The 27,332-nt window shown below is 38.1% G+C and overlaps 2 protein-coding genes and 1 pseudogene across 2 annotated transcripts in view; 2 read left to right on the top strand and 1 right to left on the bottom strand.

Annotated features, from left to right (window-relative positions):
• Positions 1 to 16,159, top strand: part of LOC124989573 (A-kinase anchor protein 7) — a 36,160-nt gene extending 20,001 nt beyond the window's left edge. The window contains exon 2 of the mRNA XM_047559446.1: positions 15,285 to 16,159. Coding sequence (XP_047415402.1) covers positions 15,285 to 15,481 — 197 coding nt within the window. The 3' untranslated portion in view covers positions 15,482 to 16,159. The remainder of the gene's footprint in view (positions 1 to 15,284) is intronic.
• The window catches only part of LOC124989572 (A-kinase anchor protein 7-like), a 156,620-nt gene extending 139,340 nt beyond the window's left edge, over positions 1 to 17,280 (top strand). The window contains 1 exon segment of the mRNA XM_047559445.1: positions 16,153 to 17,280. Within this exon segment, the coding sequence (XP_047415401.1) occupies positions 16,153 to 16,358 (206 nt within the window). The 3' untranslated portion in view covers positions 16,359 to 17,280.
• LOC124988418 (ribosome biogenesis protein NSA2 homolog) lies at positions 10,026 to 10,752 on the bottom strand (annotated as a pseudogene).
• Positions 17,281 to 27,332: the final 10,052 nt, after the last annotated feature.

Here is a 27,332-nt window from a genome sequence, read left to right as displayed (position 1 = left end):
AAGCAAGATAAATAGTTCCATCACCTTCCAAAATTCTCTCATGCCCTCAACCCCTGGGAACCACAGGTCTGTTTGCAGTCTGTTTTGCCACTTCTGGAATGTCATATGAAATCATATGGTTTGTAGCCCTTTGAATCTGTCTTCTTTTACATAGCATGATGTGTTTAGATTCATCCAGGCTGTTGTATGCTTCAGTATTTCCTTACCTTATAGCAGGGTTTCATTACCATTGCAGAGATGTACCATAGCTTCTTGATTCATTCACCAACGAAGGGCATTTGGATGGTTTCTAGTTGGGGATAATCATGAATAAAGTTATATAGACATTTGTGCCTAGGCATTTTTGTAAGCATATGCTTTCATTTCACCTGTTCTCAAATCTAGCTAGAAGTGAGATTGCTGGGTTGTGTGGTAATATGGTAAACTTTTATAAGAAATTTTCAAATTCTTTTTTCAAAATGGCTATGCCATTTTTGCATCACCACCAGCAAGAGGAGTTTCAGTCTCTTGGAATCCTTACCACAAAGTATTGTCTTAATCAGCAGTTGTTCTAGTGGATGAGTAGTAGCATCTCCCTGAGGACCAATAATGTTGAGCTGTCTTTTCATATGTGTGCCGGCCATCCATGTACCTTTTGTGAAGTAATTTTTCAATTCTTTTGGCCATTTTTGTATTTGATTTTTTTTTCCCTTTCTTTTTTCTTTTTCTTTTTTTTTTTTTTTTTTTTTTTTGGTACTGGGGATTAAACTCACAAATAGGGACACAAAAATCCTCGAGAAAGTCTTACCAAATCAAATATTAAACTTTATTCTGTGAATAAAGACAATTTTTCTTCTTTTTCATTCAGGAAGGGCTTAATTCTTTTTCTTGCCTAATTGCACTGAGCCACATTCCCATCCCCCCCTTTTTTTGTATTTTATTTAGACACAGTGCCTCTCTGAGTTGTTTAGTGCCTTGCTAAGTTGATGAGGCTCATCTTGAACTTGAGACTTTCCTGCCTTAGCCTCCCAAGCTGCTGGGGTTACCCATGTGAGCCACCACACCCCACTAGTTGGTTGCTTTCTTATTCAGTTGTAAGTGTTCTTTTTGTATTCTGGTTCCAAATTCTTTAATGGATATGTTTTGCAAATATTTTCTCCCAGTCTGTGGTTTGCTTTTTGTTTTCTTAACAGTATCTTGAGGAGAGAAAAAGTTTTATATTTTAATGAAGTCCAATAGTTTTTTTTTTTTTTTGTAGCTTGAGCTTTTGATGTCCTATTTAAGAAATTCAAGGTCACTAAGAAGTTCTTGGATATTTTCTTCTAGACACTTTATACTTTCAGATTTTATATTAGTCTATGCTCCATTTTGAGTTAATTTTTATATATAGCCTGTGATATGAGTTGAGTTTTTTTTTTCTTCCATCTAGATCTATAATTAGTACCATTTCTTGAGAAGATTGCTCTTTCTCTGTTGAATTGCCTCAGGACCTTTGTTGAAGATGAGTTGGTCATATGTGTTTGAGTCTGTTTTTGAATTTTGTTTTATTTCATTGATCTATGTCTGTCTTCATACCAATATCATGCTGACCCTATTCCTATAACTTCAAAAAGTCTTGAAATCAGGTAACATACCTTCTAATTTTTTCTTTTAAAAAATTGTTTTGACTGGTCTTGTCCTTTACATTTTCATGTAAGTTTTAAACTAAATTTAAGAATTTCTACAAAAAAAAAAAACTTTGTTGAGTTTTTGATTGATGCTATTTTTTATCCAAAGAACAATTGGGGATGAGTTGAGATCTTAACAATATCTAGTCTTTTGATCCAGAAGTAAAGTTTATCTCTTCATTTATTTAAATCTTAATTTCTCTCAGAAAGTTTTATAGTTGTCTGTGTATATAGGTCTTGCATACATTTTGTTGTTTACCCTATGTAATATTTTATGCTATCAAAGGTAATATTTTTAAAAACTTTAAGAGTTCAGTTGTTTGTGACTAGTACAATTGATTTTTTAAATATAGTAATTGTATCTTGTGATCTTGTTAAACACATTTTCGTAGATTTTTTTAGGATTTATAGGTAGATGATACTCTCTTCTGTGAATAAAGACAATTTTTCTTCTTTTTCATTCAGGAGGGTCATAATTCTTTTTCTTGCCTAATTGCATTGGCTAATACTTATGGCTCCATATTAAGTAGAAGTGGTGAAGGCAGATATCTTTCTCTTCCCAATTTAAAGCAAAAATCATTCAGTTTTTCACCAACAAGTATGAAGTTGGCTGGAGTTTTTCATAGATGCCCTTTGTCTCAGGGTGTTTTTTTCTATTCCTACTTTGCTACGTGTGTTTATCATGATATTGAATTGGGTAAAATTCCTTTTCTGAATGTATTGAAATGATCCTATTTGTTCATTTTGCTGTTGGTATAGAAATTATGTGGATTGATTTTCAAACATTAGCTCTATTTGTATATCTGAAATAAACCCCTCTTACTTATAATGTTTTATTCTTTTTATTTATTGCTATATTTGATTTGGTAAGACTTTCTTAAGGATTTGTCCCTATTTGTGAGGGATATTAGTCTATTCCCCCCCCCCCCCCTCCACACTGTCTGGGTTAGGTGATTTGGAAGTATTCCCTCTTCTATTTTTTTTTAAAATAATTGTGAATTGGCAAGATTTCTTCCTAAAATGTTTGATAAAATATATTAACAGTAAAGCCATTTGGGCTACTTAGTTTAAATATTTTTAACAACAGTTTTAGTAATAAGTGTAGCACTAGTCAAGTTATCTACTTTTTCTTGAACAGAACTGGGTAGTTTGAGTCTTTCAAGGACTTTGTCCATTTCTTCTAGTTTGTGACATCTACTGGCATAAAATCATTCATAACATTTTTGTATTCTTAATATCTGTATAATTGATAGTGGTGTTCCCTCTCCCATTTCTGATATTGGTAATATACATCTTCTATTTTTTGTTTCTGAATAAGCTCTGGATAGAGCTTTATTAATTTAATTATTTTTATTTTTATAAAGAATCAGTTCAGTGTTTAATCTCAGTGATTTTTCTCCATTATTTGAGATAATCAATGCAACTAAAGACTGGTTCTTTGAAAAGAATTTTGTCAAATACAACTATTATTTCCTTCTTTTCTTCTTGCTTTAGGGTTAATTTGTTTCTCCCTTCTTATGTTCTTAAGGTGGCAGCTTTGATAACTGATTTGATACTGCTCTTATTTTCTAATATAAACATTTAATGGTATAAACTTCCCTCTAAATACAACTTTTGCTTCATTCCACAAATTTGGGTATGCTTTGTTTTAATTTCCATTTAAAACTGTTTCCCTTTGATTTCATCTTTGATCCATGGGTTTTTTGAAATGTGCTATTCTAAATTATTGAAGGATACTCAAAATGTCTTTCTGTTACTAATTTCTTATTTGATTCCATTGTAGTTTGTGAGTATGCATTGGATATATTTAATACTTTTTAACTTACTGAGACTTATTTTATGGCTCAGAAAATGATCTCTTGGTAAAGGTTTTCTGTTCACTAAAAAGAATGTGTATCCTGCTATTGTTGGGTGAAGTGTTCTATAATTTTTATTTAAATGGATTTGATTACTACTGTTGTTCAAGTGTTTGGTATTTTAACTCAATTTCTCTATCAACTTTTGAGAGTGATCTTAAAATCTCAAATGATATTTGTGGATTATCTATTAACTTTTTAATTTTATCAGTTTTTGCTTAGGGTATTTTGAAGCTCTTGCTATTAGATTTATATTGCTATGGTTTGAATGTGTTTCTTCCAAAATTCAGGTCTTGTCAATGTGATAGTATTAAGAGGTGAGACCTTAAATGAATTAAATAGACACTTATAAAAAGAAGAAATACAAATGGCCAACAAATCTATGAAAAAAATTTCAACATCATTAGCAATTAAGGAAATGCAAATCAAAATTACACTGAGATTTCATCTCAAACCAGTCAGAATGGCAGTCATTAAAAATACAAATAATAATAAATGCTGAAGAGGAGTTAGAGAAAAAGGAACACTTTTACACTGTTGGTGGGATTGTAAATAAGGTAAAACCACTATAGAAATCAGTAAGGAAGTTCTTCAAAAGAATAGGCATGGAACCAATGTATGATCCAACTACACCACTCCTCAGAATTTATCCTGAAGAATTAAAAGTCAGCATACTACAGTGATACATGCATATGCATGTTTATAGCAGCACAATTCACAATAGCCAAACCATGGAATAGCCTAGGTGTCCATCAATGGATGAAAGATAAAGAAAATATGGTATATGTACACAATGGAGTTTTTTCAGCCATAAAGAATGAAATAGTGTCATTTTCTGTAAAATGGATGGAACTTGAGACCATTATGTTAAATGAAATTAGTCAAACTCAGAAGGTCAAGAGTTATGTTTTCTCTCATTGAGAGGAAAAGAGGAAAGGTGCATGGGTAGGTTTTATGAAAAACAAAGGGAGATAGTAGAATAGATGGAAAGAACTAGAAATGGGGTGGCAGGAAAGGAGGGAGGAGAAAAGTGCAAGGGAATGATATCGACCAAATTACTTGGTTATATTGTGTGCATGTTCTAGTGTGTAACAACAAATCCTACCTTTATATACTACTATAATGCATACATTTAAAAGTTTGGAAAAAAAAAAAAAGAATACAACCTTCCTCTCTCCTCCCAAAAAGAGAGGTGAGACCTTTAAGCAGTGATTAGGCCATGAGCGCTACCCGCTCATCCATAGGAATAGGTATCCTCTTAAAGGGATTTGACTGAATTGTTTGAATTGTTTCTTGCTTGCTTTTCTGCCTTCTGCCATGGTAGGACACAGCAAAAAGGCTCTCACCAGGCCAAATGCCTGTGCCTATATCTTGGTCTTCCAAGCCTCCAGAACTGTGAGAAATAAAATTCTGTTCTTTATAAGTTATGTTGTCTAAGGAATTCTCTTATAGCAGCACAAAACAGACTAAGACAGTATGCATTTAGGATATTTTTCATCATCGTGATAACTGATTCCCTTATTATTATTATATCTCCCTGAAGTAATATTCTAGTTTCTGAAATTTGCTTTGTCTAATATTGATTCTCTAGGTCTCTTTTGATTATTATTAATATAGTATATCTTTCCCCATCATTTTCCTTTAACCTTTCTGTGTCTTTATATCTTCAGTCTTTTTTTTTTTTGTGAACAATATAGCTGATTCTTATTCATTAGCTATGACTTTTAATCAGTGAGTTTAGATCATTTATTATTTTATTTGATTGTCAGTATGGGTGAGTTTAAATTCCCCACTTTGCTAATTGCTTTCTTCTTGTATTGTTGTTTCTTTTTCTTCTCTTTTTCTGCACGCCCCCCCCCCCCCCCTGTTTTTTTAAATGCTGGGATCAAACCCAGGGCCTTACATATCCTAGGCCAAGTGATCTACCAGTGAGTTACACTCCTAACACCTACTGTCTTATTTTGTATTAAGAAGCTTTATAATTTCATTTATCTCCATTATTGGCTTATTTGCAATGCCTTTAAAAATTTTTATGTTAACGACTGCTATAGGATTTTTACATACACATCCTCTACCTTCAAATAGTAATATGCTACTTCATGTTTAACATAAGAACTTGACAAATTATTTCCATTTACCCCTGCTAGTCTTTCTGTTACTGTTACTATATACTTTATTTCAATATATTTTTAAAAACCCTATTTAAGACAGTTATTTCCCTTTTAAAGAAATAAGGATGAGAAAAGGCTTTATTTTTACCTATACATGTGCTATTCTTAGTTACCTTCTTGTCTTTGAGTAGATCTAAATGTCCATCTGGTAAAACTTTCTTTCTGCCTGATATTTTTTACTTAACATTTCTTCCAGTTCTGGTAAGCTGCAGATGGATTCACTTAGCCTTTGATATCTGGGAAAGACTTATTTTCATTTCCTTCCTTCCTTCCTTCCTTTCTTCCTTCCTTCCTTCCTGCCTGCCTGCCAGGAATTGAACCCAGGGGTGCTAAACCCCCAAGCCACATCCCCAGCCCTTTTTTATATTTTATTATAGACAGGGTCTCTCTGAGTTGCTCAGGGCCTCACTAAGTTGCTGAGACTGACTTTGAACTCTTGATCCTCCTGCCTCAGCCTTCCGAGTCGCTGGGATTACAGGAGTGTGCCACCGCGTCCAGCTCATTCTCACTTTGCAAGATAATATTTCTGGGTCAAGAATTCTATAAAAAAGAATTCTTTTCTTTTTTGCTTAGTACATTAAAACGTTGTAGTATTGTTTTTGATTTGCATTGCTCCTGATGGGCATGTCTGTGGTCATTCTTCTCCTTGTTCCTCTGTATAAAATACAACCTTTTCTTTTGGCTGCTTTTTTTCTTTGGTGTGATTTTTCTTCACATTTTTTGTACCTGTGATTCTTCAGTCATCTTGATTTGAGGGTTTATAGTTTCTAATAAAATTTCAAACATTTTTAGTGATTGTTCCTTCATGTTTTTTCTTGCACTCCCCTCCTCTTTCCTTAACATCGTCCTCTAATTATATTGGTTCCACGGCTCAGGATTCCTGTTTCTTAATTCTCTCTGTAATTTGTCCCTACTTTCATACTGTGTTTATCATGTTTTAGGCCTGCATTGTTTCTATTTTTTATCTTTTGCAACAACTTGTTTCTATTTTTGCCCTTCCGGAATCTTTGGTCCACATTTCACATGGCTCCCACAGTGAATTTTCTTTTTTTTTCTTTTCTTTTCTTTCTTTTTTTTTTTTTTTGCAATAATGGGGATCGAATTCAGGGCCTTGTGCTTGCAAGGCAAGCACTCTACCATCTGAGCTATCTCCCCGGCCCCTTCAGTGAATTTTCTAAAATATGTTTTTTAAATCCTCCAATAACTGCACAGTACCTAGAGAATGAAGTCAGGCTCCATGGCATGATACACAGGGTCCTTTATTCCCTCCTGTGTCAGTCAGCTTTCTGTCACTGCGAGAGAATACCTAAGACAAACAGCCTTAAGGAGAAAATGTTTGTTTTAGTTCATAGTTTCAGAGGTTTTAGTCCATGACTGCTTGGCCATATTGCTTTGAGCTTGTGGCAACACAGTACATCATGGCAGAAGCACATGGTGGAAGAGGCTGCTCACCTGTTGGCAGCTGAGAAGCAAATAAAGAAAGGGGCTGATTCCCAATACCCTTTTCATGAGCACACCACCAGTGACCTAACTTGCTTCCTCAAGGACCTGTATCTTAAAGGTTCCACCACCTCCCAATATTGCCATGGACTGGGACCAAGAATTTAACACATAGTCTTTGGGGGACTTTTAGGATCCAAACTATAACACTTCTTTTTTTATGCCTGGAAAAACTCTTCATTCCTTCTTACTCCTGTTTTCATGGCTGGAAATTCTTACTCCCTGAACTGAAATATCTGCTCTGTGCAACCTACCTTGTCACCCTTTCCCTACTACATTGAACCTTGAACATCTTTTATTATATCACTTAACCTAATGTTTTATAATCATTATTTATTGGTCATCTTTTTATCCATTCAGAGTCTATATATAATTCATTTTGTTAAATACTTAGTAGTGGCACATAGTAGGTACCTATGAATATGTTTCTTGACCAGACGAAAGACTGATTATTTAGCAGATAATGGTTATAGTCTTAAAATAAGTTGAACTCAGACTTAATTATATCTCACATATAAAATGTACTAATAAAATAATTACCCCACTTGGAGTGCCTACTATGTTCTAGGCACAATGTTAGGCACTTTGTGGGTATTATCATTATTCACTATTATCCCCATGACAATCCACCTTACCTTTGGAGAGGGTGTAAACAAGGTTGTGCAGATAGAAAACATCAGAATTAGGTTTCAAACTCATTTTTCTTTCATGTTTTTTCCTCCTTGCAAACACATTTTGGAATTTTGTCACTTCATCATCAATATTTTCTAAGCTTTACAATAAGAAATGACAACATTGCATCAAAAGGTATTTAGGGAGCAGTGTAGATCACAATATGAGTTCAGAATTGATGTTACAGACTGAAGAAAAAATTGTCTCTAAGGGTCTGTTACATGATAACAAGAATGTGGAAGGAAGAGAGTTCTTAGGGAGGTTGGAAGTAATCAGACAGCAACTATGGCTTTTCCCATTTTTGATATAACCACATGAACCACAGTCTTAAGGGTACCACTCATAGGTTTGGGGGAGTTCCTACAGGATGTGTGGATCAGGGCTGGCTTTAGGCAGAGACTTTGGAAAGGATGGAAGGAAGTGGAGACTCTGGACGTGGCAGGATTTGTGTGTTAGCAAGAGGCATGGAGGGTTCTTGACCCTTTGTCATTGTGACAGCTTTGGCCAAGGCTGCCTGGATGGCCACCCAGTTCATTCAGACTGCAGGTCACATGCCTGTGGGGCCTCATCTCCCCTTTGTTTCCCTCGAGGCGGCTCTTGATATTCAATGTAGCTGCTTTCCATCTTAAAAATTTTGAGGGTAGGGTGGATGGAGGGACATTTAGTGTAGCAGTCTGCAGAACCCTGGGGCCTGTTCTTTTATACACATAGCATCATCCTTTTTCTGTTTATTCCTTGTTACTGAGGCCAGAATGAAACTTAAAAGACATGGTTTCTTCCCTTTTGAAATTTATATTGTAAAATGTGCTTTTAATTGTAAAATTTTCTGGTGTGGGTTGGGTTGAATTTTAGTATTTGGCAAACAGTGGGGGACTTTATAGGAACTTTTTCTAGGGCATGGCTAATACTTTTGGCAGATTAGGGTCCAAGAACAGTGTCAGTTTAATTTACACTGGAGGATGATTCCTGACCTGTCCTTCAGCACAGATTAGTTGCAGGTAGTGCACAAGGAAGCTGAGTGCCACCCCACCTCTTTGAATAGCCTACAGATCTGCGTATAGTGTTTCTGCTTTTCTGTTTCGTGTTCCTAAGTATTGAACCCAGGACCTTGTGCATGCTAGGCAAGCTCTCTGCCACTGAGTCCCCAACCTTAGTGCTTCTTTTCAACCAGATAGATGATAGAAAAGATGATCACATTTAAAAAGAAAATTCCTCTTCTGAGGAAGACATATACACGTTTCTAGTACAGGAAGTACCAAGTTGTGCAAGTGAAGGGAAGAGGCAAAGGAAGCCTTCTTCCAGATACCAAGTAAGGTTTTGGTTTTATTTTTATTTTATTTTTCCATTAATGCATTTTAAACAATTTAATAAATATTTAATAAACAATATATAATTCTCTTGAGGGTTGCAGATATGTGAGGCTATTTGGTATTATTAAAAAATGTCATAGTAGTGGTGGTTTTCCTGATTATATTTGTCCAAAATTATATGGAGTTATTTGTATGAAATTGCTCTCAAACTGACAGGTTACGGACATGAGTGGTGGGAGATGAGGCACTGGGCACATAATTCTGTGAACTAACTCCCACAAGATTCCTTTTAAGAAAACAATTCACCTGTAGTCCTGCCTGGCTTAAGTCAATAGGATGTTTGCATGCCTCAGCAAATGACCTGTTATCTACAGGAGAAATGCAGGCCCCAAATGCTGATAAAAACACAATTTACAGGGGTCGATGGGGGGGGGGGACACTTTTGTAACCCTTACACAGACCAAGTTCCAGAACTCACAAAGATAATTTCCCTTAACCATAAATTCTGTAAGAACAGGTTCCAATTAGGACTGCTTAGCATGGGCCAAAGTGACCTAGAGTTGCCCTGAACCTTTACCATGTGCAGTGGAAACTTGGAATTTTGATGCAATCCCTCTGTCAGTCAAAAGTCAAGAGGTGAACCTGGGTGGGATCCTTCAGAAACTTCCCTGAGACCCTCTAATAAAATTGAAGGGCACAGGGTAGGATGTGTGTCCTCCTCTCTGAATGGAAACACTCTCTCCCTTGAGAGTGTCCCCTTTCTTTTCTAATAAACTCACAGCTGCTACTCTGAGCAACATGTTGGACATCTTTCTGGTGTGATGGCAAGAAGCAGTGAGAAAGGACTGCCGTGGCTGCCTCAGCTCTGTGTCAGGCCCTTGTCTGTAAGAGACTCAGTAAGAATGCATTTATGCTTCCATCATTTGCAGGATCGTTGGTAACCTGCACATATGTCCCCAAGTAACCTTGCCTCCTGTGTCAGAGCCTAGCTCACTCATGTTCATCTCAGTGACAGTACCTTTGGTAAAAATACCCACAGTTGTCAACGGTGGGGATGTATCAACAGGCCAAAGGTGGCGTTCAGGTCAGCATGTATGACATGGGATCACTGAAACAAAACCCATTGGCCTAATGAATCTTTCATATTTAGGTGGTTTTATCTCCAACAAGGAGGACTTAATAACTGTCCTCGTCCATGCCTTCTTTTTTTCTTTTCTTTCTGAGTAACTTTTAATACTTCTCTTTCCCCCTGGGCAAGAGCAATGGGCAGAAGGACTTTCCATTTTCCTGCCTTTTTGTTTTGTTTTGTTTTTTTGTTTTTGTTTAACCATCTTGGAAAGCACCTTAGCTTGGGACTCTTTCTCTGTCCAGCAGATAGCCAGGTGCTGCTGCGGGTGAAGCCTTTTCTCATTCTTTGTTTGCTATTTCTCTCTTCACCCATCTTGCTCTTTTTCATTTACATTTTCTCAGCATGAAGCTACTTAAAGTAGAGCTTAGCCTTCAGATCAGTCTTTTTTTATTTGTTTGCTTTTGCCTGTTTTGAACATTTATATACCTTTTGGCTTTCCTTCTTTCTTCTTTTATCATGGAATCCAAAACATTACCCATAGCATTTATGGTACATTCATTTTGTGGTGTGGTAAAGCCACAGATGACTGGATACAGCCTCTGTGGCATGAAGAAGTTCTCAGTTTCCCCAAATAAGGTTTTTGATAGTTGGGATGTGTGCAAGTGACAACTTTTAATGTCTTAATATTTGAATGCTCTCATTTTAATGTGGTTGTACTCTCCCTGTTTTACATTGTGTTCTAAAGAATATTTTCTTTGTTCCCTTTTAAAGAACAAATGAGTGTGACTTATTCTGTCAGGACAAATAGACACCTAGATACTGGTGGTGGTAAAGGGATGGTGATGGTTTCTGGCACCCTTCATGTGACACCAGTGAAGTTGCTGTTGGGTCGACTCACACATAATACCAGCTGAGTCACATTAATGTTGATCTTAAATTATTCTAGGAGGTATAAAATATTCTTGCTACCTCCAGAGAGTTCACTCATTTTCTTTTTATGACTACAAAAATAAACTGTAGTCTTGCACTGGATTGGTATTAGAACTCTCAGGTAATAAAAACAAAAGTAGAGTGGTAGGTCCAAATCATGGGTCAATAATACCACAACTCTATGCAGAGTTATTTATTTGCTTACTTGAAGTTTGTTGAAAAGTTTCTTAAGTCTGTTCCTTTCAGAACAGTACTATGCTTGGTGGGCTTTAAATAATTTTTATTGCTTTTCTTTTATATTGTCCTAATATTGATCAAGGATATTTTTGGGAGATTACTAAAATAATGGTGTCAAAGACAAAGGTTAGTCTGTTATTTTAGGTAGGTATAATATTAAGTAAACCAAGTAGAACTAGAAAGGATATTTTTTAATCAAGATTCTGATGTTTTGGGAATATTTGATGGAATATCTAAAGATAGTTTGTGTGAAGCCAGGTGTGTGGTGTGGCGCACACCTGTAATCCCAGTGGCCCTGGAGGCTGAAGCAGGGGGATCACAAGTTCAAAATCAGCCTTAGCAACTTAGTGAGGCACAAAGCAACTCAAGGAGACCCTGTCTCTAAATAAAATTAAAAAGGGGTGGGGGCTGGGCATGTAACTCAATGGTAAAGTGCCCTGGGTTCAATCCCTGGTATCAAAAAAAAAAAAAAAAAAGATAGTTTGCATGTGTTGGAGCAGCATGTTGAGGCTTCAGTTAAAATGAAGGTAGACATTTATCTTAGAGGTCACTGTGAGAGACAGATACCCTTATTCAAGTAGTAAAGAAGAAAAACACAGCATAACTTTAATCTTAAAATGCCTCTTTTTAAAATTGTTGCATTATGATTATATGTGACAGCGGGATTCATTGTGACATATTTGTATGTGTACATAACATAATTTGATGAGTTTCATTCCCCAGTTAGCCCCCTTTTCCGCCCTCACCTCCTGCCCCTGATCCCCTTCCTCAGCTCCTTCTATTTTCATGAGTTCCCTTTTGTTTTTTTAAATGCCTCTTTTTAATTAAGTTGAATTAAATCTGCTAAAAGTGAGAAGGCAGATGCGTCCCTACTGGAATGGAGATCTACTGCACTCTTGCAGGGCTCTGCCATGGTGGGCTCTTCCCTGCCTAACGTTAATGGCCTGAGGATGAGTTGCAGACGCTCGCTGTAAGGGAGACTGGAGTCCAGGGCAGATCTGGAAGATTCATTTGTACATTTGTTTTATTTCTTTCTTGCTTTGTTAGTTAATTATTGTAGGTAATAAATATTTGTTCCATAGGTCAAAATTTTTGTCTTATTTACCTGGTTCATGAAGCAAAGTAGATGTAGATTTTTCACATGGATATATGAATCATTCTGGAATTCTCTGCCCTTGTTTTAAACTTAGTATTAAATTTAAATTTCTGGCTCTAGTATGCTATTTTTATAGGAAAATGGTAACATTTAAAAATATTGCTGCAACTTTCAAGGATGACAATCAACAATTCCCTTGACTAACATTTTTATTGAGCTTGTATTGCAATTAATAAGCTGCCCTATGTGGGCAGAGGGAAAGATAATTGTGACACCTAAAAAATAGTTTCTATATACTCAAGGCTGTGTCTTTACCAGAGCAGATGCTGGATCAATAGTTGCTGAATAAATACATCAATAAATAATGTTTATAATCTGTAAAGGAATCAAGGAAAGAAAACTAGTCCTTGATTTATCTCTGTCGGCTGGAAGAATTCTAGGCAGATGGCAGATCCCTGACACACACTGGTTGAACGAATGACCAAATGGTCATGTAGTGTGCATGCAGTTAGAGTGTTGGAATCCAAGGGAGGAGCATCACTTCCAGCTGGGACAGTCAGGAAAGGCTTCATGGATATGTGAGAGAAAGGGAGGCTTTCTAGAAATAGGGTATGTTGTAGAGGCACCCACTGATAAGTTGGAGGCTGACCACAGAAGTACAGCAGTAGTGATCTGTTAAGGCAAAGTTTAGAAAGTCTTGGGATGCAAGCTTGTTTCCCTGTTGAATGGAGAGTAAAAGTGACATTTTAGAATAATTAGCCTAGAGATATCATATCACATACATTGAAAAAGGGAGAAATCGTGAAGTACATATTGACAAGGCTCAGTAATTAACTGGGTTGATGAGGGAAAAGAAAGTGTCAGAGATAGTGACAATCTTGTTTTGAGTTTGTTTGACTTGGGTAATAGTAAAAGGATAAACAAAAAATAGGACAGTCAGAAAATTAGTATTTCATGGGAAGATTTTTGTATTTCAAATCTTTTAGTGTGAACTGACAGAAATAGAAACACATATATTAGACCTAAGGGGGATCTTGGAGATTGACTTACTAATTAGATTCAAATTACCAACAAGAAAGCTGGGTAGGTTCTGGAATAACCCTTGAGCACATAATCTCTGGCCTAGGCACAGAGCTCAAGTAGGGTGGCAAGCATAGAGTCATTTATAGTGTTTTGAAGGGTACTTAAATAGTATTCCTTCATTTGCAGGTTGATTTCCATTTTAAAATTGAAGAGCCATTATAACAAATAATTGTGGGTAATGTACTTGGAGATACTGTCTTATATAGTATAAACACTGTATTTAAGATTGAGATAAAATCCTTTAATTTTTATTCAGTGTACTCATTCATTCTCACTAGTTGAAAACAATCTGAACTTAAACTTGTACCTAAAAATCATACTAGTAGTGAATTTGTTTATATTTCTTTTCATAATATCTTGACAGATTTATGTTTAGTAGATTCTATATAGTCATCACCAAGTTGAAGTTTACTCACTTCCTGACATACTGTGCACTGCAAATGTTCTGTCTTAGACCTTTGATCATGGGTCTTGGATGTCGTATTGCCACATTTAAAGGAAGGTGATTGCTAAGGCTTCCTCCTGTGAGTGTCTCTAGATGAAGGGTCTTAACCCATCTACTCTTCTGCTTGGGTTGCCTCCAGGAAGGATGGGGGCAGTTATCAGCAGAACTGGTCTTGAACATACATTACGAAAAATAATAGGGCTCCATAGCAGGGATGGGCCAAATCTCGCTTCTGGCATATCTGTTTTTGTTCTTCAATTCCTGTTACACTGAAGGTAGAGAATAACGCCCATCTTCCAGCCCATATCCTTTGTATCTGCCTGTTCCAGATCTGAATGTGCAAGTGCAACACTGGCTTTGCCTTCTGGAGCTCGTGGGGCTTTCCAAAATTGAGCTGATCTTAATGTGTGAGCATTCTGATGACTTCTTTGCTTCTAGCTATCTGCCTTCCTGGGCTCACACCTTAGTGGAGGGGAGATAGGGTGCTAAATGGACATGGGGGAAGAGCCCTTTGTTCCTCAGTAAAAGCAAACAAGGAAGAGAGTGACTGCACAGTGCGTAGCATGGGAATAGAAAGGAACTAGCTCTTTTATAGGAAGAAGGATGGAATTCTTAAACCGGAATTGTCACTAGTAGAGAAGCAAAATAACTGTAAGATAGTAATATCCAGTGTTTTGCACCACACTCCTGACTCTTCTTTGAAGAATTTCTTGTTTCTTAAATTGCAGTGATGGCACTGAGATTTAGAAGAAAATTATTAGTCTTATTGGCTTATTTTCAATCAGTTCCTAGTGGTAATAACTGCTTTTGTCTACATGGGAGTGCTGAGAATTTAACAACCAGTCTACAGGACGACAAGCATTTTAAAATTAGTGATCCCAAGTAATGAGATGACTGGGAAGTCTTGATTACCTGAGAGGGAGAAGCAGGCAAATTCTCATGTCTGAGGCTCTCAGTGGTGGGCATATGCACTTCAGTTATAGGAGTGAGCTTTGAATGAGCCAACGAACATGCCAGCATTGCTGGTGGCATTTCTAGACTGGAGCTGATGAATTGCTTTTCACCCTGAAATCTTCAGGAATAGTCAGGCTCCTACTTCTGCAAATACCGTATGAAAAGACAACCCACTGTTCTTGGATTTTTAGACCTAATTTACCAGATTGAAGGACACTTGCTCTTTTTAACTAGCTGAACTAGCTGGCCCCTGCATGGCTGAGTTGCTATGGTGATATGAGCTCAGTGACCTCTCTTCTCTGTTGTGGAATGTAGGTGAAAAGGACGGAGGGGAGCCAGATGATGCTGAACTGGTAAGGCTCAGTAAGAGGCTGGTGGAGAACGCGGTGCTCAAGGCTGTGCAGCAGTATCTGGAAGAGACACAGAACAAAAAGCAGCCCGGGGAGGGGAGCTCTGTGAAAACTGAAGAGGCTGAGCGGAATGGCAATGACAGTGATAACAACAGGAAATGAGACCTCAGCAGGTTCCTGCTGCTCTGTGAAAAGCATCCCTGCTCCCCTCTGCCAAGTCTCGGGACTGACTTGCAATGTGCTTTTTAAGCATCTCTTATCCAATCCATGGAGGTTGCCCAACGCTTTCATGATAGATGCCTTTGCATTTCTGAAACAACAGAAGAGAAATGGAGTGCTGGGACTAGCAGAGGAAATTAATTTCTGGAAGAAAAATGACCCAAGTTTCACTTGCCCTCAGCCAGGCACAAGGGAGGGGGGGACTTTGGATGGTGCCTCCTGGACTTAGAGGCCATGGGAGAGGTCTTGCCATAGATGGAATACTGCCATTTATATTGCATAGGGCATTTGACTTCTTTATCTGAGGCCAAAACTCACACACGGCTATCAAGTGCTAAGTTTAAATTCATCACTGTTGAGATTATCATCTGTGCCATTTAATCCATAGTGTTTTATGTTGTCCTCAGAGTGCTGTCACTAGGCAGTGATCTTTCTTTACAGTAAATTATGTTTCATGTAAATGATATATTTTCAGCAAAATGCAACCTTTTCTATAAAATGTGGGCATCATTTTAAAGGGTTTTTAACCTTATTTTGATAAGTCAATATGCCATATTTAATGTATTTCACTGACATTTGTACTTTAAATGTATTATATAATTTTTTTCCCTTAGGCAAGAAACCTATTGGAATCCAAGATTTAATTAATGAAGCGTTACATCGAGAAAGGATGGGTCTGAAGGCCAAGGTGAAACAGATAAAGGAACTTTTATTAAAACCTGAGACTCAGGCCAAAATTAGGAGGGAGCTTTTTGAAGGAAGACTTATTGATAACAGTAATCAAGCAAATCATGTTGATTTCAGCGCGACTTTGACATAAGCTCTTTGTTGTTATCATGGTAACAGTTATGAAATCTTTTCAGCTTCTTAAATAGCTCTTTGGTAAATACCAAAGTATTTTGATAGGTTCCATACAACAGTGAACCAACATTTGGTAAGGAGTTTCTTGCCAAAGAAAACCAATTTTGCCCTATTATTTTTTGAGTTAATTTTTTGAGTGTTTTAGAATATTTGTTTCTGTAATATTGAGTCATTTTATAGAAATGACTTCCTAATTAGCTGTTGTGAGATGTTTCTTGGGTCCTTGCAGACAAAAAATACAGACTGTGAAAAAGTCATTTACAGGCAAAACAAAACAAAACCAACAGCAGTATTTTAAGGGTCACTTGCCTCCTGTTGACATATTACATCAAAAGAAGCATTGTCCAGCTGTCTACATTTAGTGTTACTTTTAATGAAAATTTGAATGTTTATTGAACATTATTAGTACTTGAATGAACATTTATAAATATAGTAATTGTAATCACTGGTTAAAAATGTTTTATAATATCCATATGTATTATTTTTCACTGATCAAAATGTAATTTGCTTTGTCATTTCTTAATGAATGAATGTTTCAGATTTTATTTTTTACTTTTCTGAAGATAAGTCCCAGATCTTATCATATCCCTTATAATTTGAATTTGTTTGCACTGGTTCAATTTTAAAGAGCATTCTTGAAGTATTTCTCCCCATGTGATTATTGGTAACAGCTTTTTCCTGTAGTCATTGTAAAATTGCTGCTACTCATAGATCATGATGGAAGGAGAAATGATTGGAGATCAAATATGTAATCATTCAAATATAAAATCCAGTTTGCTCATGGATTTTAGCTATTTTTTCACTGGGTAAATTATACTACATTTATTTATAAGTGAGTTTATGCATTTTCATGCCTCTTAATAAATGTATTGTTTTCCCTTGTTGCCTTTCCTTTCTTTTTCTCTTGGAAGTTGTTGGGTCTGTGGTGGTTCACTGAAGCCATGAGCAGGAGCTCCGATAGTTTCAGTGTTTGTTCACTCCACGTTCCTGTCTTCAAGCTAAAAGAGCACAGTTGTCAAAGCACCGTCAACTCTAGACTTTTAAATCATTTCAAGTAAGTCAGCTTCAGAATTAACAGCGGAACATTAAATTCAAAGAAAATCTAAAGGTGTCCAATGACGCCTTTAGATTAACCATGTATCACTAACGTGACATTAATAGCAAAGACAAAAGGACTAGCTGGACCCACCCAGGGCAGAAGCTGGAGAGCTATGTGCTGTGGACCACTTTTCAGGGATTGAAGGCCTTCTTGGCCTCCTTGAGTAGCCCTTAGGTACAAAGCAAAGATATTTTTAGTCTTGCCTTGTGTCTCAAATGAGAAAGCAGGCTGGAAGAGGTTGAGATCCTTACCCAAGGCCACACTGCTGTTAGGGATCTGGACCTAAACTACAACCCAGGTGTCCCAGCTCTGCTTTCATCCTCCCATAACCTGGTGAACAGTATTTCAGGAGAGAGAGCTCTTCTCAGCATCCATCTATAAACATATTGTTCTAGTCCATCTGAAAAGCTTGAAGGGCTCAAAAGTGTATTCTTTTTAAATCTGGCTTCCAAGTTTTACTGTTACGTTAGTTGAGAAACATGTTTCCATTTGTTAAATATCCACTAATGCTCAGGCCAAATCAGTCAGGTGATTTGGGCACAAGGTTGAATTTCTTTCCTCAGTGATCCTTTTAGGAAGTAATTAGCCCTTTTTTTCAGATTAGGAAACTGGGGCTGTACATGGTTCAATGGCCCAAGGTCATAAAGCTAATAAATGGTATGACTAAATTTAAATTTGGATCTGTTCTACTTCAAAGCTGACACTTTCTACAATATAACACTTCCCTTCTCCTCCAAGTACCATATATATCACAAATTAAGGATGTGTAACACAGGGAAAGTCACTTTCTTTTGATTAAACCGGCTCCCACGCAGCTCTGTATTTCTGTGAACACATGTGAGAGTGATCAGCTGATGTGATTTGAGGGTAAAGGATTCCAGTCCTTATCAATGAAATATTCATTTAAGCAGGTTTATAAAAAACAATGGAAGGTATAAAATAAAATTCCTTCATTTTCCTTTTTTTAAACCTAAAATGACATTAGTTCATAATCTAAGTATGGGATCTGATATGTTCAAAATAACTTTATTCCCATTAATAAGAGTGATAGACTAATTGCTGTTTAGGTCACATAGCTGGAGCATGTTGTCCTCAGTTGCTCCTGTATATGATACAGCCTTTTCTTTGACAGGGAGACTGCATGGCTGGTGACGGTGCCAGGAGATGGGGGCTAGAGCTTCCATACTTGGGTCCGCCACTGACTATGATCTAGAGCAAACCAATTCACATTCCTGAGCCTCACTTCCCAATCTGTACTTTGGAAGAGGTTGACCAGGTGATTTCAAGGATCCTAGAGCAGCAATCTTTGTAACTATGCCACAGTGCCACTCAGCTTACATTGTGTGTGGCCACCTAGATTGGGCCACACTCTCCCATCTGTTGGAATAGAGGCTTAAACTTCCAGAAGATTTTGCATTCTGTTTCACTTGGTTTGGCTGTCAGTTTTATGCAGGGAGACCCCAGTGGCATCTGTTCACATTTTTAGCCAGCTTCCAACATTTTGGGGAATCAGTCACTAGAAAAATAGCATATCGTATGTGAATAAGGATCAATAGCAGAACAAGATTTTGTCAGCTTTGAACCTGGGTCCATTTGTACAATCTTAGATAGTTTCAGTCCTCTTCTCAGCATAGATTAACTGGAGGCCCTTGAAATGTACAGGTTTGTATCCCTTATCGGAAATGCTTAGGATAAGAAGGGCCTGAGAGGTTGAATTTTTTTAGATTTTGGATTATTTGAGACATCTTAGGTAGAGGATCCATGAAATTCACTTATTCATATAGCTTAAAGGTAATTATGCAAATTTTAGTGCACCACATTTTAACTACAACCCATCACATGAGGTCAGGTATGGGATTTTCCACTTAATGGTGTCATGCCAGTGCCCCTCAAATTTTGAATTTTGAAACATTTCAGATTTCAAAGTTTTGGACTAGGGATGCTCAACCTGTACTAGATTTATATCAAGAGCATACTTAAGATTCAGATTATTTACTTCAAATCCCCAAGTGTGTCACCTCCCAGTCATCCCATGTTCCAGGAAAGGGATAATGAAAGTGATTTGACTTTATGTTCATTTCAGGACTCTGATCAATAAGATATGTTTGCCCCTTTGTTCACTCAGTTGTGGATCCATAAACCAGCTACCATGTTACATAACAAGAATTTATTTTATTATATAATCAGAGAAAATAATCCTATAGTGTCTCCAAATATAAATTAATAAATGGATAACCCAATATCACTCTTTGTTTTCAGCATTTTCAAATATCACCTATGATAATTCTTTTCTTGAAACAAAGCATAGGCGCATTCTTGAATACCTAGTTTTGCAGTTTTATGGAATTCATGTAAAAAATAAATAAACCCAGCACACTTAAAAAATACTTTCCAGGTTCCTACATGAATTTGATAGTAGGACACACACACATGCTAATAAAACAAACCTCGAGATTATTTCATTACAGTAAAAATGAATATTAGAGCAATTCACTCAGTGAATTTAAAATTGTGATACGAGCTACAGCCCTTCTTTCTTGGATCACTGTTTTGAGGATAATAAGGCTCATTTATAAGGTAATTTGAGAGCTTCAGAAGGTAGGCGCTATTATCATCTGCAGTGTAATCTGCTCAGAACCACTTACTGGTACCCATTAAATGTAACTGATAGATGCAGGTAATTTGGGATGATTTCAAGATGAAAACTGCAATATTTGTTTCTCTACATATCCCTACATTAGTCACTTATTGGAAGGCCAAGGCATTCTGTTATTCATCAAAGGTAGGAAAAATAAAACTGACAAATCAATTCATTGTTTCCAGTAAAGCAATATTGCTTTTCCCGTAATGATTCAAATTATTTCTGAAAAGCTACTATATAACACTGCCCTATATATTTATGATACACTTTTTTACTCATTTTAAGAAAGCGACAGTCCTGCTTGTTGTCCTGCCAATTTAAGCAGATACAGTGTATGCAGCTTTTGTTCTTTAGTAACCATTTTACCAAGTAGTACAGGACACCAAATTACTCCCCACAGTTCCTACTCAAAACCACTTGGGCACAGTCTATGTTGTCTTTGAACCAAAAGGCACTATAATTTCTTCACTAACTTTTTTTCAATCCCATATATTTTATCTTTTCCATAATTTCAAAAAATCTGTTTGAATACACTCACATGGGATATGTAAAGTTGTAGGCAGTGAGAAGACAAAGAAATTAAGGACCTTTACAGCTGGACAGAAATTACAGTGGTCAGGAAAGAATACATATGCACCAATCCAAAGAATATCTGATATGATAATTGAGGCAAAAAAGCACAAATATGTAATGGTAGGGAGAGACTCGGCATATCTTTTTAAGATTCTGGAAGACAAATTTACCATGTCCATGCTTGGAAAGTGTCTTTAGGGAGAGGCATATGACAAGGACTTTTGAAGGTTTAGTGCACATTTGTCACACTTAATGATGACCCAGCATCTTTCTGAGCACCTTTCCTGTTCATGCAGCTACCTACCATGTGAGCCCTACTTCCCCAGGATAGAAACCCCAGGGTGGCAGCCTGGAACTCATCATCTCAGCCTTCTATGTCACTGAGGCTCAGATGGGGAACCTGGGTTCTACCAAGAATGGGAAACCCTGCATGGAGTCTCTCTATTCTGGTGAAGATGGTGGAGAGAGATCCATCTCTAAAGAGCAGGAGTGGAAAAGTCCCTACTGTGGTATCCATGCCCTGAGTAGGCGGTAGCAACAGGGTCCCTGTGGAGCCGCTGGCAGCATAATGGCCTTGCTCCTGCCGCTGGCCCACTCAGCCTGATTCTCTTGACCTTCTGAGAATTCCATGAGCTACTGAATATCTTTTAATCAGTTCCCTTTCCACTTAAACTTACTAAAGTTGGCTCTGTTGTTTACAACTAAAAAATCGTAATACACGATTAACACATTGCACTAAATCAGAATTCAACACATGGCCCAATTTGGCAATTTGTGAGAGGTTCTGTGCATGGAAGGAAGTTCCCATTTCTGACCCTCAGGCACTGAATGCCAGCAGCAGACTCCAGTTAACATGGCAACTACATATGCCCCCCACATTTCTCAAACCCTCTGTGACTGGACAGTTGGAGGCTTACTATTAAATAGTGCTCTCCCAGGAGCTAAAACAGTTAACACTCCTTCCCATCTCTACTTTATCAAGAAGTAATTTAGTCTCAAAGAGCACATGCTTTCTGGAGCTCTGTCCACACATTATCAAGTATTCAGATGGAAAAAGAAACATGAAGGCACCTACCTGCATATTTTGTGTGACATGAATCAGAACACCTGTTACTGCACTTGAAATATGGTGGAAAGGATCCGTTGTGATGGGAGTTATGATTTCACTGTGGCATGAATTGTCTTGGTTTGTATGATTTTGGGGGTAGATGTAGAGATTAAAAACATAAAGGAAAATAAAAAGGTATTTGGAGCAGACTGTGCTCTACTCCTTACCTTCTCCATTTTAGAGAGTGTCTGCTGGGAATGCAAAAACTTTCAAAGGAATTTACCCAAACCTCTGCACCAAGAGACTTCGCCAAACTCTACCATGTCTTCTTGCTGCCAAAGGCTGTGTCTCCTTTGAGTTCCTGTCTGGGAAAGGTCAAGGTTTCACAAAGGAATTTGCCATTTGTTCCAGCCAACACTTGACCATGGGACCATAGAGCGTTCACTAAAGAAGACTGATAATTGTAAATCTGCCCTCTGCTCCTTTAAGAAGCGTATTTCCTATAACCCAGGGATGTCTCTCTGAAGTACTTGAAAGCCATTCCTTTGAAATATAATCCCTTTTTCTTTGAGAGGGTGAAAGCCTACTTCCATAAATGCCAGTCAGTGGACAAGATGTCCTGCCCCTTTTGCCTGTGCACAATAATCTTACCTGCTCTTTGTAATTTTCCCTCCCCCGACTCTCCTCCAGCTCCTGGTTGCTCCCCCACACCACTACTCCTTCATCTTCCTTTAAAACGAATGCCTGTAACCCCTGAAATTGAAATGAAGCCCAGCTCCTTCCCCTGCTACAGAAGTTACTAAGTAAAAACTGTTTAGAGGAAAAGACATGTCATTTCTTCTCATCACTAGCATCAGGGCTGAGGCACCTATAACAAAGCATGTAAATTCATTTAATGTAGGTTCTATATGTCACAGTTATACTGAGCAAGGGCTCACTGCCTGATATACATAGAAGCTGACACTCTAACACCAGATTTTGCAGAAAGAGCTTTATTGAAGGTTAAATGACAAGGAGATAGGAAATAGGCTCAAGTCTGTCTCCCAGATTGGCCAATGCAGAGGGCTTTTTAGGGTTTTTGGAGTTAATGAGTTTGATAATGTCTTAGGTCTTGATTGGACACGGTTGGCATTTTTCAAGGTTTGTACTGTGTTAGCACTCTATTGTAATTTCATGGTCAGCACCTTCACTCCTGATTTTAGTCTATGAAGCTCCCAGTCCTGAATCTAACATTCCTTTGGTCTTAGATTTTTAGTTTCATCAGCTTAGGGCCATCCTAACATCAAAATTTAAGGTGCCTCCAGGAAATGTCCTGTAGATCATACATGATAATTAGGAATGAAGAAATTATTTTAAAATGCCTACTAGTAGGGAAAAGTGCTTAACTCCATTCAGATTTGGGTGTTTTAGTGGGAGGGGGTGTACAGGGACTCAGTAGAGTCAGAAGTAAAAGGTACAGTGTACATGAGATTATGGCATGTGTTGATCGGCAATTATCAAAGTTAGGATTCTGTCCTATGGAGTCTGGGAGACAGAGGTCTTTTTTTTTTTTTTAATGCATTATATTTACACAAAATGGTAGCTGGCGATATAGCTCAATTGGTAGAGTGCTTGCCTTGCAAGCACAAGGCCCTGGGTTCAATCCCCAGTACTGCAAAAAAAAAAAAAAAAAAAAAAAAAAAAAACAAAATGGTGGAATTCATTGCTATATATTTGTATATGCAGTTACATAATTTGGCCAGTTTCATTCCCCATTTCCTCCCCTTTCCCTCCCTTCTCCCCTCCCCATCCTCTACTGGACTGGTCTCCCTTCTATACTTTCATGAAGTCTCCACCCCACTTTTTCTCTCTAGCTTCCAGATATGAGAATGAATACACTATCCTTGTCTTTCCGAGTCTATTTCACTTAATGTGATGTTCTCCCTCCCATCCATTTTTCTGCAAATGTCATAATTTTATTCTTCTTTACAGATGTGTAAAACTCCATTGTGCATCTGTGCTGTGTTTTTAATCCTTTCATCTGTTGACAAGTGCCTGGGCTGGTTCATTCTTTTGATGGTTACATTTTGGGTCCTTGAGGGATGCTCCTGAGTTGCAAAGATATATATACAATTGTAAACGTTTTTAGTAAATGCCTAGCAGAAAGTTGTGGCCAATTGAGCAAGAGCTTGGTTTCAATAGGAGCCTTCAGAAATGGAGGCCCAAATAAATAGGGAAATTGTGCATTTTTCTGCTAAATATGAAAAGTTGGTAAGTTTCAAGTGTGAACACAGGGGAGTATTTTCTGATGGTGATAAAGTGGGGAAACTTGACCAGGCTTGTTTGTGCAGATTCTTCCCTGTATCCATAATGCTTTAGAGGTCAGGATGTTTTCCTCTGCTGTAGGAGGGTATCTTTCCAATGAGAGTCTTATGATAGGAGGAAGATCAGAGTATTCCAGGGAGAAAAGTGGGAGAAGGCCAGAGAGTCCTTCCTATTTCGGCTATTTTCTCAAATGCCAGGTACCATATTTTGGAGCGGCATGTCCTGAACCCCACACCTATTTTTTTCACTTTAGCTAAAGCTCATGTGTTTTAAAATATTTGATATTGCATCCTCTCCTCAAACTTGGCTGGATAGGGATTTCTGGACTCCATTTGGGGTCACTGGAGACACCCAGGACTGGTGCATGAGACCTCGTGGAGACAACTAAAGCAGACCGTGGTGGTGGCCACACTCCCACCTGGGAGATCTTGAAGGAGAGAATGCAGCAGCTCACTCCTGGGTGGGTGCTGCTGCTTGGGGACCCACCTGTCACCAGGGTGCACACTGTTCCCCCAGGAAGGGAAGCTAGGCAGGGCTTGCAGTGTGTGGCCCAGGACTGAGAAGGTGGAAGACCTGGGGAAAGAGTTCGGCAGAGCTGCATCTTCCCGGGGCAAGGAAGGGACTTAGGGGTACTGTGGAAGAGCCCCAGGAGGAGAACACCTCTGAAAGCCAGCTGGAAACAAGTGTCAGCTCCTGAGAGCACAAAGCCACCCAGCTGAGGTGCCCCTGGTATCTTCTCCCTGCCTGAGCATGTGCTCTTATTGGGGTGAAGAGCATGAGGGAGCCATGGAGGAGGCAAGAGGGAGGTCAGACCAGCAGGACCACACCACTCTCCGCCTCCTCTGCTGAAGCAGCCCAAGCAGGGCGGGAAGAAGAGAAGCCTTCAATGGGGCGCAGTTCTATTACAGGACTGGACACTCTGAAGATGAAAAAATGATGGCACTTATGACAGGAAGTGACTGCAGTAATAAAGATAATACAAAAGAGAAACCCTAACATCCAAAGCCCTGCCAGAATGTTTATCCTGGTGGAGATCACCAACGCAGACTGGAGTTTAAAGGATGGGGGAAATAAAAACAAAGCTGTGTTTGGATAACAGTCACAGTCCTGTTGGTTCAACAAAGTGGTCACAGCAAAATGAATAGACTGAATGAAGTTTCCATTATCTCTGCCAGGCTAGATGAAGGCTCAATCCTGGGGGAGGGAAACAAGAAGCAGGGATAGGCCATGGAGCTAGAGGCAGTGGAGACTGAAGGGCCGCCCCTGACTTGCTCTGGGTAGTTGGTTGGGGGTGATGCTGGGACAGTTTCCCTCTTTTAGCCTGGGGAATCTGAGAGTAGAGAGGTCCATTGCCAAATTCCTGGTGGTAGTGAAGGAAAGGTGTCTAGCCTTACCTGGAAGTGACCCTTGCTCCTGTCCTGGAGATCAGCTGTAAGAGTGGAATGGTGGTGGGTCTTTTTAGGGCTTGAGGAGGCAGAAAAGAGCTCACACCCCCACCCTTTGATCGATTTTCTGAGGGCCTCATGTCAAAATCTCAATCAATCCTAGAAGGGGCAAAAAATATGGTTCCCAGAAAAAGATACAAATTCACCAAAATCATACATAAAGATCTGGATCTCACTTATATAAGTAGTCCCCCTAATCTAAAGTGGATATGTTCCAAAATTCCCAAAGAATACTTGAGACTATGAATAGAATAGAACCAAATATATATATCATATCTTTTCCTGTATACACATAACTATGGGAAAAGTTTAATTTTAAATTAGGTACAAGAGACCAACAACAATAAGTAATAAGGTAGAACAATTATACTATAAAAATTATTTAAAAATATACAAATTGTCCATTTCTAAAATTTTACATTTAATATTTCCAGTCTGTGATTTATCATTGGTAACTGAAGGTTGGAAAGCAGGGTTGACTCGGGGTAACTGAAACATGGTTGGCCATAGGCTACTGTTACTTAAATGAAACAACTTAAATCAATAATGAGATTTACCATTCATGGATTTAAAAAGAAATCATAGAAGTAAAGATTTAACAGTTTGATAAGACATGGGCCGGATGTAGGTATTTGAATTAGGAGCTCTCACATCCTTTGGTGGGAATATAAATTGATACCACATTTCAGGGAGGCAATTTAATGAAATCTGTGATGAAGAATAAAGAAAAAGTGTTAAGCCAGCAGTTAATTCCATTTCAAATTTTTTCAACTATTATATTTGCATCAGTCTGCAAAAATACAGAAGTGCAAAAACGTTCACTGCAGCATAGTTTACGATAACAACATCAAAAAGGAAACAACTTAAATTCAATAAATAAATGTCTGATTAGTAAGTTATGGTACATGTCAATTATGCTGCTATTAAAAGATAGTTATTTAGAAATATGGATAATATGTTTCTATTTATAAATGGGATTTACCTGTTGTATGGAGCAGACATATACAGGGAAAGCTCTGGAAGGATATCTAAGAAGTCATTGAAGATGCTTCCTTTGGAAAGTATGACTGAGGATCTGGAATTAAAATGAGGTTCACTTTCCATCAGTGCAAGATGGGAAATGTAAGCAAAGTCTCCAGAGAGAAATCTTAGAGAAGCTCAGTCAAATGTCCAGGACTAGGAAACTAGTAAACAGAGGTCAGAAGCCTTCATAGAAGCTGTTCTTGATAGAGGGGGGCAAATAGAGTCACAGTGGTAGAGAAGGATAAGATAATAGGGGATGGGGGACAAATAGGAGGAGGTAGGAGCTTACTGTTCTCAAAGGTAGAGATGCAAATATTTAGCACTAGGAGCCAGTATGGCAAATGTCCAGAGATTCCTAGTGTGAGCTCCCAAGACACTTCACGAGAGGATGGTTCTTTCCCTACTGTGTATTTGCTACTAACACAGGACTTAAAAATCTCGAAGAAGAAATGGTGTGGACACTCCCATTCCCAGCAACACAGCCTAATAGAAATGGCTTGCTTCAGACAAGGGTGTCGAGTAGAGCTTTCGAAAGGCCTGTGGATGGCTGTCTGGATCCCCAGTAACCTCCAGTGGGAAGTCTTTACTCTCTGATGTTGACGCTGAAGTTCAAGACAACACTCTGTTTCAACAGTACATGCTCAAAAATAGAATGCCACTGTAGCCTTCATTAACAACTTGAAAATGGCAAAAGGGAAGGAAACCAAAGAGAACAAGGAAAGGAGCAATCTATGTAAGTTGACTTTAGACTCTTACATCATGGCATCATCGATAACCAGTGACAAGGCAAATACTGTCTC

This window comes from Sciurus carolinensis, chromosome 7 (assembly GCF_902686445.1).
Source record: "Sciurus carolinensis chromosome 7, mSciCar1.2, whole genome shotgun sequence".
In the NCBI taxonomy this organism is placed as follows: Eukaryota; Metazoa; Chordata; class Mammalia; order Rodentia; family Sciuridae; genus Sciurus; species Sciurus carolinensis.
Note: the sequence above shows the minus strand (reverse complement) of the source record. Positions and strands in the feature narration are given on the sequence as shown.